The sequence below is a fragment of the Phaenicophaeus curvirostris genome, chromosome Z, assembly GCF_032191515.1.
Source record: "Phaenicophaeus curvirostris isolate KB17595 chromosome Z, BPBGC_Pcur_1.0, whole genome shotgun sequence".
NCBI lineage: Eukaryota > Metazoa > Chordata > Aves > Cuculiformes > Cuculidae > Phaenicophaeus > Phaenicophaeus curvirostris.
In genome coordinates this window covers 2480909-2500154 of record NC_091431.1, presented here as the reverse complement: position 1 = coordinate 2500154, position 19246 = coordinate 2480909, and the positions used below count along the sequence as shown (strand labels likewise).

The 19246-nt window shown below is 36.1% G+C and overlaps 1 protein-coding gene across 3 annotated transcripts in view; it reads left to right on the top strand.

Annotated features, from left to right (window-relative positions):
• Window positions 1–19246, top strand: part of HSD17B4 (hydroxysteroid 17-beta dehydrogenase 4) — a 201307-nt gene that overhangs the window by 166940 nt on the left and 15121 nt on the right. For all 3 annotated transcript variants that reach the window (XM_069880538.1, XM_069880536.1, XM_069880537.1), the window contains 4 exons: window positions 2622–2687; window positions 13949–14018; window positions 17209–17315; window positions 17636–17722. In XM_069880538.1, the coding sequence (XP_069736639.1) occupies window positions 2622–2687; window positions 13949–14018; window positions 17209–17315; window positions 17636–17722 (330 nt within the window). The remainder of the gene's footprint in view (window positions 1–2621; window positions 2688–13948; window positions 14019–17208; window positions 17316–17635; window positions 17723–19246) is intronic.

Sequence of the window (19246 nt, the reverse complement as noted above, 5' to 3'; positions counted from 1 at the left end):
GTCTTATTGATTCTTGGTTTTATGAAACCCAATTGTAGGCTTTGCAAACAAAGGAAACTTGACATGTTTTGATTTTATGTATTTAGTTACTCCTCAAAATGAATAAATGAGGAAAGTTAGCTTGGGAAAGGATTCTTTTTCTCAGTCTACTTTTGATCTTAAACAATTTTAGAGACCTCTTAGATCAGAACAAGATCAGAGAAGAAGCTTTTATTTGCAAGTTTTGGTTTTCTCAAGTGGATTTCAGGAACTTTATCTCTATTTTATGCAGCATTAACAGCAGATTTTTTTTGTCTGCTGTTATTTGAGCATAGCAATAAGAATGACAAAGAAGTTTATGTATTTTGTGTATTTATGCAGAGACTGTTCAAGCTTTGTTTCTAACCTGTTTCTCATGTGTTACTTGAGTGCTTATAGGTTGGAGTATGTGTTAATATTGCATGATGGTGCTCTACTGAAAAGACTAGTGTGGTGAAAAGCTGACAAGTACTCAGTTATGTGGTATTAGGTTTGAACTTGCAATTTCTAGAAGAGATCTCTAGGTGTAGCTCTTTATAAATCTATGTGTTTGAGTGAAAGAGGTTTGGAAATCATGAAGAGGAGAGAAACAGCATTGTAGTTTCTCACTTCCAGTGGAGTGGAGCCCCTACATTCTGGGGGGGAGTTAGCAAATGACAAATAATGTTACATGAACATACAGTGTGTATGTCGAAATGAAATAGCTATTAAGGTACTTGACATGTAACAGTTATCTCCTTCAATACTGCGCTGTAGTGTAGTACCAGCCATGACCAAATGTTGTATTATGAACTAGAGCCTTCAGGCACTACAGTAATAAACAGTCAATTGAATCAAGGCTATTTTAACCTCAGTTATAATAATTACCTAGGCTTTATATGTCTGTAATACTGCAGGTAATGTTCTTTGGAATTTTTGAATGTAAACTTACAAGTTCTTTTGACTTAAAAATATTATCAGTTATACAGACATTTTCCCACGTATAACTTTAGAAATGAAATCTTGAAACGCATGCTGCTTCTAGGAGAAATGAGAAAAGCCTATGTGTAGTGTAAAAAAATCTATGGAATATTATTGCAGAGAGTCTGTAAAGTTCTCTGATGTAACCCTAGATTTTTCTGTAATGAGATTTTATAATAGCTAATGTAAAAAATACAAAAAAAACCCAGTGCTTCAAAGCAAATGTTGCTAATCTATAGTGGTGTCATCAGTGAGAGCTGTGTAGTGCCTAGGCACTTTTTTGTTAAACTTTGCACTTTAAGTAAATGCAACTTCTTCACTCTATTTAATGAGGTATGGGAATGCTATATAAATTATTTTACATTTTAAAATATAAAGAATACCTATTTCAGGCAGCAGTCCTTCTTGTGATAGAAGAAAACAAAACATGATCTAGTTAAGACAACACAGTGATTGTGTCCTCTTGAGCTGGGCTTTCTTGACCTCCTGGCACAGGGGTTTCCTTAATTGTTCATATGTTCACTATTTTTAACTTCTTAATGGCTCAGAAGGTCAGGTTGAGTGTCTTTAAACAAACTGGAAATGGATTGGCAAGCCACTCTTGTTTTGAAAGCATGTTAGGTAGTGACGTTGTTATCAAGCTGGTTAAGATGTTCGTCTGTTGTGGTTCTCTGAAGTGACGGAAGCAGGAGTGAGTTAACAGGTCCTCCACTCAAGAAGTGGCTTTGCTGTACTGCTAATGAAAAGAAAAAGGCCTTTGCTGTTATTAGATGAGAAACTACACAGCACTCAGTTTCTTTTCATTTCTTTTTTGTTTGGTAGAGTTTACACAAACTAAGATTAAGTAGGATTACTGCAGGTGTAGTCACAATACTTCCTTTCATTTTAGAGTTTATCCAGTTTTTCTTTGGAATTTTTTTTTTCTTTTGAAAATCCAAGAGGGACAAGGGAAAAAACTCCCAGATTTCAGCTACTTTAATAGTTTTGAACTGGTGGTGTTCTTTGTGTTTACCATGATCTGAGATGTTCTCTGTCAGACTGTAGGTAAAGTTTTTATCTTCAAAATTGAATAATAAAGCTGTAGATTACCCAAGGAAAAGTTTTTTTACTGTAATGTGGGACTCAATATACAGCATATGACTGCAAAAATGAGGAAGAAAGTGCAAAACAATGATAAAAAGAGCTGGAAGCTCTTTAAGACCAAAAGCGCTGTAGTTCATGAGTGAGGTAGTAAATAATTTTATACTCCATTGCACTTCTAAAGTATTACTTGAAAAGCTAATTTTTGGTTTGTGTTCCAGAACACTGAAGTTCTATCAGACAACTATTTTTTTCATAGTGAGTAATTCTAGCTTGAGGTTTTTTGCGTAGTTTGGAAGAAATGTAATCAAACTGATCAGCTATAACATATAACTGTTAGCCAGACTTGATGCTTCAGGATCACTGTCTGTGTAAAGCTAACCTTAATAAGAGACTTTTTCTGGCCTAAATATAATTTTCTATTTGTCTGTAAATGTAGGGTAGGAGAAACCTTAATGGCTTTGTAAATGGTGTTTCTTTTTATACATACCTAACATTTTGTGGCAGGGGTATGAATAAAAGATCTTTGCAGTGAAATATTAACACTACTACTTTTGTTTTAGGTAACAGCAAACCCACCCCAGAGACCCCCTGATGCTGTAGTTTCTGATGTCACAACTGTTGATCAGGTAAAATTTTGTGTGCTGTTGGTGTGGAAATGTTTGTTTTGTTTGGGTAAAGGTGTCTTATATGGAGTTCACTAGTAGTTCAAATTTTCTAATATACCTCAGGTATTTATAGATGTGTATATGTATCTATGTATATCATGAAGCTAAAATTTGTGCCAAGTTATGACAATGTATTCAATGTTCTATCTATAATGTTTTTTCATAAGCCTGATTTTATAATTTATTCCAAAATTCAACATAAAAGAAGGAAATAAACATTTATATCCTGTTGTAGTTTAAAAAAAGGTTCAAAAAAATGGAATTTACAACAAATAGTACAAGCAAACACATAGTGAGAAAAAAATAGTACTCGAAGTTCACAGTTTTGAAAAAATTCTATTTCTGTAGTAGCACTAGTAGTAGTTGGGGAAACCCAAAATACTGACAGATGTCTATCCAGGTGTGTTTCTATTTGTCCACAGCCTCCCTGTTTCACAGGAATGTACTTTCTGTAGGCAAAACCCTGAAATAAAATAAAAAGTTAAAAGGAAAAAAGCATAATTACGTGCAGGCATCAGACAAATAAGACAGGAAGGTTTGGAGCTACCAGTATTAAGACACTGACTAGTATTTTCAAAAGCAACTTTGTCACAGCAGGAAGCTGTAGCTTTTGGAGATGCTGTTAAAACTTTGAGCATCAATTTAACTGTGGTAACTGTGTTATCTGCTTAGCCTCTGATTATATATGGAGTAATTAAACTTGAGTCTCATCCAGCTGATTGGTGCACTTGAAGTCCATGTTAGCCCTACCCACTTAAAATGGGAAAGAGAGCTTAGGTCAACGTTTCTGTTTCTGTCATGGGTGTGCTCGCTGCATCCTAAAATTCACAACACTGGTCTAGGAGGTAACAGTTGCCTTAATTCTTCTGAATAAGCTTCCACAAAGGTTGGTGAGGTACACAAGAAGCAGGGAATGGTGAGAGAGTACTTTTTTTCCTGGGAGGTAGTTAAGTTTAGTTGAAGGTGCTCTTTAGCAGCGGCACTTTAGATAGATACAGCTAGCCTAGTGTCTCAGTAGTTAAAAGTATTTACTTGGAATGTTGATATCTTGGTTCAGATTACCCTTTGTGTGATTGTATTGGGATTGATTCCAGGTCCGTGACTGGTCCATTATTCCAGTAGCTAATCTTAGTTTCTGAACCTTAAACTCTTACGTCTGGCTTTGTTACTGTGTATGAAATGCTAGGTTCGTGAGATAAAGGAAGATGGTAGTGGCCCTGTAATGCAGGAGTTGGGAACCTGCTTCTGCACTGGAAATTTCTGGATATTTATTTTTGGAATTAAAGGAAGTGGCACAGAATAGCCACCATGCTTGTTTTATCGTAGGATTTACTCTAACAGGTAGATATATATACAGAATTCCTCTCTAATGAGATATTAAGGGAGCTACAGTCAGTGGACTTCGAGAATCTGCGGAAGTTTTATCTGCCAAATTATTCAGTAGCGTCTGTGCCTAAGTGATTATGCCTGTGTACAGAAGGGAGAATGTGTAAGAACTTGGGAACTTTATGGGCAGGAATACAGACTTTCATGTGAAGGATAACTTGGGGAAATATCAAGATTTTACATTTATGTATCTGTGGAGTGACACATAACTGCCTAAAATCCTTTTTGAAAATGGAAGCTGGCACACAAATTGCATCAAAGTTTCTGAAGTATTTTTTCTTAGTGTTTAAATGAAAAAGATGTTGGCAGGAATGATTGGTGCCATTTAACTATTGAATTAGTATAAAGTATGAGACAGACTGAAAGTCAGTTTGCAGATGGCATTTACATTAACTTGAGCTGTATTAATTTCCAGTGGCAGTTGTGACATTCACCACGCACCTTTTGTGTTACCACAATTACATGGCTAAACTGCTCTTCATAATTACCGTTTTCCCCCTCTGACTTTCCATAACGTGATCATCTGTGCATTTCTTGATAAGCTAACCATCATGCATATCTGAAAAACGTTTACAGTGATGACTCCTTTCTTTTAGTGAAGTCAGTGACTGTTGTTATCTTGGAATTTACATCCAGTTCCAAGTCAGCTGCACTGGGTTAATCTTTTTCCAAGTGGAAGAATGGGTTTTGCATGTTTTCAGACAGGAGATAGCATTAGGTGGTGAAGGCGATACTAGGAACAAAGGGATGGTAATGATTTTTGCCCTTCGCTGTTTGTTGAGCAGAGTGGAGGGTACACTCACGTGCAGTTCCTTGAAAAATGACTGTGTTATGTCAGTGGCCATTGACAGAGAAAAACCTAATCCTTTTGGTGCGTGGTATGAAAGACTAATAGCAGGTAGTATAAAAGCATTTTTCCCTTTCAAACCTGTGACTATTCCTGAGAAGTTCATTAAATATTAACCAGTGCTTATGAATGAGTTGCAGTACCATAGTGTTGCTTAAAGATGAAGAATGGTTAAGAAAAATTTAGAAGTGCCCAACCTTTTAAAAGGCTTTAAGGCTTAAAATTTGCATCCTGCTGAAGAAGGATCTGAAATATTTCTTCTGTGTGTTCATGAATTTTTCCACAAAGAACTAGGTGACATTTTTTCCACCTTGCCCTGTAGAGATGTGCATGTGTTGTGGTATTTTTCTAGCTTGTTCTCTCTCTGTAACCTGAGCTGTGCTTTACGAGATAGATACACTACCATAAATCTTTTCAATAACATAGACCATTTGACAGAACGTCAAGAATTCTACAGGATGTTTGACTATTAGCCATTTAGCAAGAAGCGAATTTTTCAATTTCAACCCAATGAATGTTTAATGTAGTTACAGAGCTTCAGTATTACCGAGCTGCTCTTGTCCTCTTGATTTTCAAACCATGGCCATACATTAATCAATCAAACAGATTTTGCTGAGTGGTTCCTAATGCAGTTAAGAATTACAGGCTGTGAATGACCTGTATCTGCAGAGTTTTGTCTCTGTAGAGTTTTCTGTTCACTCCCTTCCCGAATGTGTTGATTTCTTGAGAATTCATATTCTTATGGCACACAAAATAAACTGCAGTGGATATTTAAAGGGGATAATGTATGTCCAAGTCACTTTTGAGGAAGGAAACAAATATGGTGTCTTGAGTGTGCTGGTATCTTTCTGTGAGGCTCTTTTTTTTGTTTGGTTGTGGAAAAATGCACAGTGTTTTGATGTTGTGCAGATTGCCTCCCAAGAAATGCACTGTTCTCTGTCTTCAAACATCAGAATTAATATTCAGAATGCACAGTATTGTGACAATAAATAAACCCAGTAGCCCATAAAATGGAATTGTTAAAGAAGTCATATCAGTTTTGCTGTTCTGGGGTTCCTCCAGAACCTGAAAGCTACCTGTCCTGTTTTACTGTATTGAAAAATTAAAACTGTAACATATGAAGTTTGCAGAACTTACAATTTTTTGTTAATGTCAGCTCATATCAGTAAAATGTCTGATAATTTTAAGGAATCGTTTCTAGTTGAAAAATTCTCTTTGCTTGCAGCAGTAGCATACATTTCACTAAAGTATTCTGCTTTAAATTCTGACTCTGTGTATTTGTTACTTGAATTGATAGGGATAAAAAGGCATGACAAAGAGGCAGAAAAGACCATTTAGATTTTGAAAAACATGGTGTCACAGCATACCACGCTTTGATATCAACTGTGTACATGCAACTTTACCTCCTATAAATCTCTGCAAAGCTATGTCATGTGAGCTATCACATGTGAATTTCTGCCAGAGCTACTTTTCCACAGAAACAGGGTATCTCAGACATGTGATATTCCTGCTGTGTGATTTCCAGGGTCAGGAAAATTGACTGTCCTCACTTTCATGAATTTTTAAATTCCTTGTTAGAGCTGATGAGACAGATTGATATGAGTCTGTTGGAGTAACAGCTTTTTGATATCCTGTCATTTTTGAGTTGCTTTCATTTTGGAAAATAATATTTTAAATGTTGCAGAGTCTTTAAAAGAGAAAAGTTCCAGATAAAGCTTACTTTTTTTGTAGTCTTAATCCCCTTTCCATGCAATGCCTTATGATGCAGTCTGCAGTCATGCAGGCATAAATGATATGCTCCCTTTCCTTCAAGAACCCTTTCCACAGGCAAAGCAAAAAGAGGGCTCTAGGCATGAGCTGAGGTAGTGTATGAAGTCAATTTTCCGATGTTATTTGTTGCAAGAAGTTGTGTTCTGTGGAGGCGTAATGAGGGGAAAATGATCTCGCGGTTAGTGACTGGTTGAAGCTGTAGTTTTCTGACAGTGGATTTCCTTTGCTTTGTCCATAAAATTCTTATGGTTTGTGGGCAGCTGTTACTCAGATATTCCAAATGAGTGATTCTTAATCAGTGGCTGATAGGATGAGACAATAGAATTTGGAAGAGGGATGTCTGAGCATCCGAGGCTGAAATACAAATTCATAGGAGCTCTGTTCTGAACTTATACAGTGTACTTCCAAAATGTGATGCGCTTTGCAGAATTAGGCCTTGAAATGTTAAATTGGGGAACCAAAATGGGCTTGTGCTGCTGACAGTTATGACCTTTTCTGCTGTCTAATAGTTTCCAGTCTATAAAGTAGGGATGTTTATAAATGTTTTAGTCATTTTAATTGTACAGAGAGTGTTTAAAGCAGTGGTGTATAGCATCTGATGGTGATTTTAGAGAATGCAATACAGTGAGGAGCATAAAAAAAAGGCCGGTTGATGGAATACAAGGATTCTGTACTCATTCAGAGATTTTAGGCTGGACATTAGAAAAAAATTCTTCACAGAAAGGGTCATTGGGCACTGGCAGAGGCTGCCCAGGGAGGTGGTTGAGTCACCTTCCCTGGAGGGGTTTAAGGGACGGGTGGACGAGGTGCTGAGGGGCATGGTTTAGTGTTTGATAGGAATGGTTGGACTCGATGATCTGGTGGGTCTCTTCCAACCTGGTTATTCTATGATTCTATGATTCTATGATTTTGGAGACATTCAGTAAGTTCACACCTCAACTAACCTGATAGAATTTAAAATAGTCAAGGTACATAAAGCCTTGTGTTCCATGTATACATCAAGCATTGGCTGACAGGGTGTAAAGAAATTGCTACTTTTTAGTGGTTTGTTTTTCTCCTAAAGTATGGCTTTTTTCTGTTTTCTCTGAAAAAGGAGAAAATAATTGGCACCTGCCATGTTTCAAGTAGTGTCTTCAGCATCCTGTGAATAAGACTGCAGTATTGTACATCCCTTCTGGAGTAATTCTCTGTCCTGTGGTCCTCTTGCTTATACTGCTGTCCTCCAGCAACCTAAGTTTAGTTTTTCACTGTGTGAAATGCAGCTAAAACTGCAGTTATTAATCTAACTGGAAACAATTGTGCGGACAATTATACACAAATCTAGTTGTGGAGACATCTTGGAAGGAAAGAAGTGCATGGGAAACATTTAACAGCCCAGTGAATTATTGAACTAAGACCTACTGTAAAATGTTTTCTTCCTGTTGTCGCCAGGTTCAGTACTATGAGTCAGTGCTTTACTTTGTGGGTGATGTGATAAGACCCTCACAAGCTTCTGTGTAATTGGGGTGTGCGTACTTAAGTGTGAAAATTCATCTTTTATTCTACATAGATTTAATTTGTTTTTTCATTTTAAGCTTCTGTAAAGGTTTGTGTGTGTTTTTAGAGAACATATGTGTAGAAAGAATAACATTACTTAAAAAAAAAAGAGTTGGTTATTTCCAGTCTATGTTTGTTTCCTTGGAGAGATTTTATACTTATTTTAAACGGATTAGAAGAAAAATGTTAAAGGAAGGTGAGTGTTCTGAGTTAAGGTCATTTTTTGAACGAGTGCCATAAAGTCATGTGAGAGAGAAGATGATGAAAACCTGTGCATGGGTGGGGAAAATATGGTTTCAGGACCAATTTTTTTTTTTTTTCTCTGTAAAGACTGTAGTAAAACATTGCCAGAAAACATGTATTTCTAAATTAACTTAAGAGAATAGCAGAGCCTCCTGAGAGCCTCAGGTGATTTTTTTTTTCCTGTCTGTAACATAAATAGTTTGTTTCACAACAGACTAAAATGGAGTGCTGCAGTAAGTTTACAGATAGGGAAAGCATGCCAGAAAAAAGTATGCTTAACAACAAAGGATGATAGGAGCCAAACAAAGGGATGTGAAGCCTTTTGCAAAGATTTGATAATATTTTCCTAATTTGTCTACAGATTTCAGTATGCAATGGTGATAGAACCCTTGGAATTGTATAGTGAGTGAGCATTAGTAGTAGTAATTACTTTAGGAGTTTGTTATGTGTTATGAGGCTAAATTCAAGTTTTATAAATACACACATGTGGGCGCATTCTGTCCCTGTCCCCTGTTCCTCCTGCCCCTGTGTTTATTCTTGTTGAGAAGATCAGAATACAAATTTCTAGTCATGGCACATTTGAAAAATAGTTGAGGGCTTGGATTATGCTAGAACTTTGTGTAGTAGGATGATAAAAGAAGAACAGGAGCAAGCCTGGCAGTCATTTCATTTAAACAGGGTGCTCTTCATTACCAAATTTTGTTTTCTCCTCTTATATATGCATGTCTTAGTAAAGGATATAAAAATTCTTATTCCATTTGAAGTTCCCCAAACCAAAGTGGTTTTTTTCTCTTTTGATTAAGTGGGGCACTGTTAAAGCAAAGACTGCTTTGTAGATTTACCATGCTGCTGAAAAATAGCTGATGTTCTATGAAGGCTGTACCAGAATACAGAAGTTGATTTTAAATTTAAAAAATATGTAGTAAGGCTAAACAGTAAAGACACTAATAATGTGGGGAGAGAAAGGATGAAAAAAGGTGTAATGCTGTTTTATACCTATTATGCCTATTCCTGTTTATAGCTGTGTATGTAGAGGTGTTTTAATTGGTCATTCTAGTAATTCTTATTCTTGAGGGATTCAAAAGTATGTAGTGAATATGGTAGTGTCTGGATAGTCCAGACCACTAAGAACGTGTAATTGCAAACCTAAGGTAGTACAGGTAACAATACCCTTGTACTTCTTAGTTACAGTCTTGTTAAAAAATAACTCACGTGTGATCCAGATTTCCACAAAACATATTTAGTCATTGAAAACTGTTTGGAACAACTTAACTATCTATCTTGTTTACTTTCCATATACGCCTACTTTGAGGAATAAATAGCCCTTTTATCTTTCTGTGTGTATTTTTCTACCAATCACTATTTCCTGATTCTCCTTACCCTTACAGAGATAATTAACTGAAAAAGAAGATATGGCAGATGGGCATCACAGATAGTCAAAGAGTAGCTGCCTAATTTTAAGTACAGTCAATTATTTAAGTCCTGTGCTAAATTTGAACCCTGGAAGCAGCAGCACTGCCAGTTTAACTGGAAACATTCGTTGTTCCTAATGTAAATCAGAGCTCACAGAAATGTGTAGACCTAGAGATTTGTGACTGTTTTTTCTTCATGAGATTGCTTGACTGCTCGCTCTTACTTAATTTAGGTGTTATGTAAAGTGTATGTGCATGTATGCACACATGTGTGTGTGTATATACATATACTTGAAAAGACAAGCTCTTGGGCAGAGCTGCTTTTTCTCCCCACTTAGTAGGGAAAATATATGGATAGTTGGCTTCCTTTTTCATTAACTTTACTACTGACCTTTATTGCAGTCTGCAGGCCAGACTGAAAAATTGGCACAGACAGGTTGGATATCGCCTTTTCTTTTGTGGCCTGGCAGAACTCCTAAATTGTTAGGAAATGAGACTTGACAGTTTGTGTTATTAATCGGAGAACAATCTAACCATATTATGACTGACTTCAGCTTAATGTACCACATGAATTGACTGTTGTCATCCTCCAAGGATGCATCAGGGTTTCTTTGTTTTTGTTTTTTTTAAATCCTATCGCTCAAACTTCAGGAAATGTCATTATTTGAGGAATATAGAAAGTAGATCCAACAAGATTATAAAACAATTCTGTTCTCATGAAGAATGTAATTTATATAAGGAAGTCATTCCAAAGACTGTGGTAAATAAAAAGTAGTTTTTTGGCAGACCTGACTTGGTTCCACTGAATCTGAAATAACCTCCTGTGTAACTGTTTTATTCAGTTCAGCTGGTGTATTTTCTAGCTGTGACCAGTGCCACTCTAGTTGTTGCATGTACAAAAAGGCAGGTGTCACCTGCCATTTTCATGCATCAGTGTTTTACTTGATACGTTGACCACATTTAATTTTCTGAACCTAGTTATTTCCTAAATACTACATTTTTCTTAGCAAAGAACAAACATTTTTCACTACAGTAATTTTGAAAAGCATTTGATAGGAGTATTGTCTCCCAAGTAGTCCTAATTATCACCCCAAATAAATGGCTAGTTCATGTTACAGCTTTAGTAAGCAACAGCAGCATAGCTAGATTTTGAGATTTGAGCTTAAAACATAAATTTGCCTTTTTTTGTCATACATAAATAGAATTTTCAGGTGCTACAACTAAATGTTATTTGGGTTGAATCAAAGTCTATTATAACAGCACCTTCATGCTGGCTTCTGACACCTTTTCTAAAAATTCAAATTAATAGAAAAATGGAAGCGAGGCCTTAGAATTTCAGTTTTGTTAAAAAGTAATTTAATTATATAATTAATTTATTTCACATATGGTGATTTTTATTTTCTGGTTTTCAGGAGTGGTGATTTGCCATTAGGTTTTTAGACTGTACGGAAAGAAAACTTCAGTAATGGTGATACTTTACTTCGTAGAATTCTGGCAAGAGCAACTCCATATATATTGCCAGTTTTTATACTTTTTTAAAGAAGGAGCTAAGGGTCTGTTCCTCACTAAGTCTCTTTCATATTGTTATAACTTTGATATTGGTGGCATTAAGGTCTTAGACAGCTCTTAGCAAAGAAGCTCGTACATCAGAACTGCTCATCTCTACCTTTCAACAGTGAAAACAGTTTTAACAATTACTCAGGGGAAGAGTGGGGACAGGTGAAGGTACAGGAAGTCAGAAGAGCAGCATGTGCATGTTCTTCTCTGAACTCCTGCTGCTATGGGATTTTTTCATGTGTGAGTGGGAGTGTGGTGGCACTCCTAGTTCCCCGTTTTTCTTCTATTTGTGTGAGAACTGAGATAAGAGAGAACAGTAAGTGACGGGTTCAAATGCTCTCTGTGGGTGATAATTGTTAGCCCATCTCCAGCTGTCTATTCCCACTGATCATTTTACTCCAGCTGCCTTTGTGGTGTAGTAGATTGTAAACATTTATGCTACCTCAGTTTGCTTTCCTGTTCCAAACTCAACCAGCCCTGTGTGTTTCACCACACACTCCTTTGGGCGCCCCCTTCATTGAAGATCTCTGTGGTGTAGGATCACTTGGCAGTCTATTTGACTTGCTCTTGTGGACTTGATTTGGCTTGTAGATTCCTAGCTAAAGAGTCCTGGCACTGGAGGATACTATCTACAGGAGATCTTGACTTTATTCTTCTCACCAAGTGAGATGAATAAAGAACAAAATTCTTGGTGATGCTCTAAGTTTTATTTGGAGATTATCTGTTCATTCAGCAAAGTATTTGCCCTCATCTTTATCCCTTTTGGAATGTCAGACTTGGATCTGTCTGAACTGTAGTCTTACATTAGTATGCAATTTTCGGTCTTTACTGATTTCCTAAGAATTTGTAGGATCAGTTAGAAGGTAATTATGAAGAAAAGTTATAATAGATTTATATTTTGGGTGAAAGTAGAATTACAGTTGAAAATTTCAGATTCAGTGACACCATCTTACTGATACATGTTTGTTTTCAAAAGGAAAAGTGTTTCAAAAAGAGTAAACAGCAATGTAAGCAGCAGTGGAAAAGTATTTGCTAAGTCCTTGCCTCTCCAAGATTTACATGGTTAAGTGATGGTGCAGTTTAGGATTTTCTTCTTGCTCCATTTAGAGTATCCAACTCTCACACACAAAAGCAGTGACAAGCTCTTCTACATTCCACCATCACTGAGACTCAAAACACTTGCTGTATTGATGAGGGACAAATAAAAGAGAATTGGAGAACTCCTTTGGGAGGATCTTTTGGGGTTTTGGGGTTTTTTTTTTTTTTTTTCTTTTTCCTTTCCCTTTGAGAAATCTGTTATCTTCATTATTGCAGTTTAGCCTTATTTGGGTAAACTCATACCATTTTTTATGATCCCAGTCCAAAATGCTGGGAGTAAAAGTTCAGTGATAAGGGGTTCTAAGGCCAATAATGTGGTCAATAAAAATAAAATTTTATTTCTTGTTAAAAGCTCTTCTCAATTAAATTCATGTTCAGATTGTATATGTTAGTTAATGTGATGTACTGACTTTCTTCTTTTGGGAATGTCATACTAGAGAGTACTCCACAATCATTTAGTCACTGGATTTCACTGGAATCTGATGCCCATGGAATAATATTTCAGCCCAGAAAGTTGCACGGACTGCCTTGTCATGCCTTTCGTATTGTGGACTGCTGTGCACTGTGCACATACAGCAAATATAAGATTTGATAACAAAAGTGCTAAGGCCAAACAGAGACAGAAAACTGTAGTACAGTAGCCATAGTCTTCTTAATTTTTCAGGTTTATTCACATTCTCAGAATATACAATACATTAAATTTGCATTTCGCTACTTTTTACTAGTGAAAGAGAATATTTAACATGAAGCAGAAAGCTTGGCATGTTACTTTGGTGTTTTGTTTGTTTGATTTTAATATTGGGACAAGCTACCCAAGAAGCTGCTAAGAGAAACGTATATCACACTTAAGTTGGTCATGTTACTTTTGCAAACAAAGGACAAGGATATTTCTGATCTGTAAAATTAATCAAATGTTGAAAAAGCGTGGTAGTTTGTGTTTGTTTAAAAATAATTTTTTTTCTCTGTAGTATTTTTTTAAATTGTGGATGAATCTGTTGTGCCAGGGCACTCTTCAAAATTCCTCTTCAAGGTAAAGAACCTGTGGACAAATTCTAAAAAATGTGTTACTGCCAGAGTTTAGTGAAGCTGGATCTTTATATCAGCAGAATAGATTGTTTTCTCCTTCCGTTAAAAAAATTATATGTACCAAAACCATGCACAGTTCTCAGCACATTTCACTGGAATTTCAGCGGTTTATCTGCACAATAACATTTAATTTCTCTTTTAGCTGCGTTATTGAAGAATATGTTGTCTAAGGACTATTAAAATACATTTTGGTCAGTTTGCTAATCTATCGTATGTTTTTGAGTGACTCCTGTTAATTCCTGCCAAACACAACTATCCTCCCATTTTTCTTTCTCTGTTTCTTGCAGGCTGCCTTATATCGACTCAGTGGGGATTGGAATCCTTTACATGTTGATCCAAGTTTTGCTGCTCTTGGAGGTGGGCTGAGAAATATAATTATATTAATATTTGAATGAAGCATGATGCAAATGCATTTTTAATCTTTTTTTTTTTGTAAGTAGTCTTTATGACTTCAGTCTGGAGAAAACAGGTTTTTTATAGCTGTTCATAAAGTCACCATTAGATGTCTTCAAAGTTCTGTGTGATGCTTCACTTTAAAGCATTGCTTCTTGTAGCTAGGAATGCAGAATTGTGCTTAGATTAGAAACCCACAGTGGAAACCTGCTGCCTACTCTGTTTTCCTTTCAGAGCTTATTTGTTTCCACTATCCCATTTTTACAACCTCTGTTTCATAAGCATAAATAACTACCTATAAAAAGCTTCAGAAGGAATTCCAGAAGTTCTTTGATAGATAATTCTTTCCACCTAAATAATTTTGAGATTGTATTGGTGTCAGTAGAATTTTTTGTGCTTCTGTGTAGTTTTCTTAATCGCAGTAGGATGGGAGAGGGAGAGTTTTTTAGCACGTCTTACCTGTAAAATTATCTTTACCTCTTGCTAGCACGGTGGCTTGTTCAGGTATATAATGCTACATACCAAAGCAACAGGCAATAGGCTACGTTGACTGATTCTGGCAGAGGTGTAATCACTAAAGAAGGGTCTGTTGTCTCAGATTTCTGTTGTAAAGTTATTTTTTGGAGTTCTTTTCAGGCCTTGCTAATAGATAGTTTAATTACTCAAATCAGCAGTTTAATTTACTTAGGGAATTTTCCTGGCTATGTATGCTGTCATCATAAAACTTATATGAAAAATTCTGATCTGTAATAATTGGTCAGCAGTTTTCTGGTGACAGCTAAGTATCATTTTATGTTGTTCTTACCAAGGTGAAAAGAACAGAACTGTGTTTCTTTATTCAGGTCACATTTAACACACTTCCAAAAATCATATCCTTTCATTATCAGATGCTGATTGTTAGCTTTGTTTTGTATAATTCTATATAAATTTGTCTTAATAAATAATGATAGTAAAATAGCAGAGTCCATAAGGAGGTTTCCCTTGTTTGTTTCTTTGGCTGATGATGTTGGATAAATATTTAGATGGAATCACCCCATTACCATTGAATATGCTGAAGGAGAAAAATACATGTTTATAATTGAAACTCCAGTGTTTAAAATGATGATGATAATCCTAGAAAAAACCTTAGAAAAGAAGAGTAGAAATTTTCTACCTGCTCACACAAAGAGCACTGGCACTTAGACTTAGTGAAAATGAAACTAAGTCTGTAGATCAGGTAGTCTGTCTGGACAGAAAACTATTGTGCTGGATTTTGGAAGTGTGGCAGTCTCCTCTCAAATACCTATATGTAGTTTCCAACAAAGAAGAGAATTGTTGTGGAGATACTTCAGTACTATTTCCTCTAGTTATACAAAAGCATTTTCCTTTTGGGCGTATTCACACAGCTTCTTTTCTTTAATCTTTGCAAATATTCTCTTTGACTGGCTCTCACTAGTGTGCACTGGATGTGAGCATTCATTGTAATTCATTCAGGTTGTTCCAAGATTATTGTTAAGCCTTCCTGTGGGTAGTGTATCGGGGAAGATACACTACATGAAAACACCTGTTAATATTCTTGTGCCTTTATTCCTCTAGCTTGCCAGTAGTTCTGAAATGTTAGATACTAAAAGCAACATTTACTTTGTTTTCATTTCAGTCTGGATAAAAAGTAATTTGATTGCCTTATGGATTTCTTTGAGTATGCATTAGCTTTATAAAGAAAATACTGGGGAGAATAGCACTATATATATTTATCTGTTTCTGAGGTCTGAAAATAGTGGTGGCTTTTGGTTTTCTGCATGGTGAATTGAACTAAGCTTTTGAAGAGCTAAATGTTGCTACAGAATGGGAAAGAAATGGCAGAATAATCTGAGTGGAATACTTAAAGCAGAGAAAATAGACTCATCTTCCTGTTAGCCTATCCTTCCTTCACTTCTTTTCTCCTCACCTAATGAGTCAAAATTTCTGGTTTTCATTCTTATTCCTGCTACTCTTGTCTTCCCTTTTGGCCATATATCAGAATTCCCGTCTTTCCCAGCATTAACTCCAAGTGGCTTTTTTGTTTCTTCTTCTTCTACTAATACATACTAATTCTCTGCATGCTAGACTTTCTCCTGACTCCTCCTTTATTGTTGTTTGGTTTTAGGTTTGCTTTTGTTTTTTTTTTTTATTCCCATCGGTTTTCATGCTTTTCATGCTGTGTAGGTGCTACGAGGTGTTGTTTAGGGGTCAGGGAAAAGCAGGCTCTGGCAGACAAGAGTGACAGATGAGTTCCAGGCAAAGCAACTGGTTTCAGGGCCAAAGCTGGACAGATCTGTCTGGAACCCATGGGCTTTTGCAATTGGAATCAATTGTGGTTCATCTACTGTGTCAGGTCAGAGCAACCTGTTCAGAGATCAGAACATACTCAGTACAAGCAGCATCTTTAAAACTTAACTGTTGCACTTTAGTAAATCTCAGGCCAGTTTTCAAAGGTTTATTTTGTCAGACTTTGACAGGACTGGAAGAAGATTCAGCACTAACACAGAGATTATCCCCCGCCAAGGTTCAATTTCTGCTCCAAAGCATAGAAGTGCAAGGAAACCTGACCAAAAATGTCAGTATGAACAAAACACTGTACATTTTTTTCCTTTTTTTTTTTTTTTTTAATTTTCCACTTAGATGTGTTCAGAATGCCTGAAATCTTTTCATGTTGTTTTCCACTTCTAAACAAAGAAAAGTTATTCCTGTAGTGTGCCCTGTATTGGAAGGCTTCCAGCCACCATGAATAGGAATTAAAAATGGGAAGCATCAAATTATCTGTCACTGCTTTTTAATCATTACCCTCTTAGCCTTGATATGCATACTTCTGTGCAACTGTGTATGTGGCATACCTGTGTGCATACACTAAATCAGCAAATCTCCTTGTTTTTTGCTTTTTCACCTGTACACGCAGGGATTAATTCTACTTGTGAGTCCTATAGCATAGGCAGTGTTGGAATGCCAGTTCTCAGTGAGCACCCTCCTTCACCTAAAAGCGGAGGATGTAATAAACAGTAAAAGACACTTTTTCAGTGACATAAATAGGGTTTAAAGGAGAAAAGCTTAAGAACATTACTGGAGGAAAATGCTATGAGTAAAATATTTGTAGAAGCAACATGCAAGCTCCTAACTAAAATGTTACTTTTTGAAATAGGATTTAAGAAGCCTATACTTCATGGACTGTGCTCCTTTGGGTTTGCTGCTAGAAACGTTTTGAAGCAGTTTGCAAATAATGATGTGAACAGATTCAAGGCGATCAAGGTCTGTTTATTCATTCTCTGGACTTAATTTTGTTGATTTTTCTGGTTTTAGTGCCAAAAATTTTTTTTTAGGGTGGGAAAAGGCTTTTGCATTGTCTCAACTGCCACAACAGCTTTTATTTATTGCTGCATGCATTTTAATGCCTATATCTAGTGTGTGCACTTAAATATTTAGGCTTTCTATATTGCTGGTAGACTGATTTTTCTCTTTTCTCTTTTTTTTTATCATTTCAATAGAGCCTGTGCTTTTAAGCTCTGCATGTACATAAAACAAATCTGAATATACCCCTACTTCTTTCTTTTTTCCCTTCCTTTTTCCAGGTTCGCTTTGCTAAACCAGTCTTTCCGGGGCAAACATTACAAACAGAAATGTGGAAAGAAGGAAATAGAATCCATTTTCAGACCAAGGTCAGAACACACTTGTCATTGTGGGCCTTAGAGAAAGATGTGTTATTTAAAAGACTGGGAGTATGGGCTGAATCAAAAAAGTGGCTCTTCAAGTACACCGTTAAAGAAGGTTTTGTAGAGAAATGAAGTGAATAGAATGAAATATTCTTGCTTATTTTATGATGTTGCTAAGATTCCAATAATATTGCTATTATAGTCACAGGACTTCTATAATACATTCCTTATATTAAATAATGCAATAACTCATTTCGTTGCTTTGCGTTTTCTGTGTTTGTCTGATGCGGAAGAGCAAAAAGTAGTTGTTTTCAGGGCAGCATTGTTTGTACTTACTTTATGCAGTTAAAGACAATATTGCGTGTGTGTCTTTTTTTTTAACATTTTTTTATCTTAAATTAACCACGGACAGTTTGTACAGGTGAACTTCAAGAAACTTAGGATAAATTGAGTTAGGCTTAAGCTGTGTTTACACAGAACAACATACTTAAAAATGAAAGTTTCATTGCAGTTGGACATAGGAATTACAATAAAACAGAGTTTTCAGTTCTTTGCATATTTTCTTTGGTGTAGCTGTTAGCATTTTATGTGGTTGTCCTGTAATCTTCACCTATACTTAGCAGAATGCGTACTGGGAGCTAAGGGTAAATTCTTATTTATTCTATTGTAACATTCTATAACATTATCACTTTCTTAAAAGCATGATTTGCTACTGGTATTTGCCAATATGTGTTTGCTTATGCAGTTGCAATTTATATTGCAGTGGCTGGCCAAAGTTTTGTAGCTCCATCTCTAAAAATATAGGCAGCTGTTGATTAGTGAGTACAGCAGCAGGGATAGTTGCAGCTGCAGGAAGGATTGGACAGGCAAAATCAAGTGAGGAGAGCCACCGTAAGGAAATATGATTGCTATTTCCACAGGAATACAGCTTTGTAGAATAAGTGTTGACTGACTGAAAGAGGTAGATTTTGTTTGCATATCTAATGAGAGTTAGCAGCTATAAAATTTAAGAAGGATAACAACATTGAGGCCTCTATGTACAAACATAGTAGTAAACAAGATAGTTTAATGCCCCAAATGAACATTGGAGATCACTGTACTGGAGATGGCATAGCTTTATTTAAAAAACTCTACCATGCAGTCCTGACAGAATTTATAGGCTTCAGTTATTTATTTTTGAGGGTTTCCATGTACAGTGTAAATTTAACAGAGTAAATGACATGCTTCCAAGCCCTTTGGAATTTGTAAACAGAGTGGGATGTTTTAGTGTGTTTAAAAGCTGCGTTTGTTATTATGCTTGAGTTAGTCATTACTAATACATAGAGTTTTGGGGGATTTTGCTAAGTGCAGTAACTTATTTTGGAGTGAAATTACAATGTATAACAGGATTTTAGAAAACCACCTTGTTTCAATGGTTACAATTGTGCAGAACTCTGCATGCTGGATCAGTCTGAAGTAAAGCCGTCATTGCATTTGTAATAAACTGCATAATTCAAACTAAAGGTAAATGTATAACTTTGATATGATGAT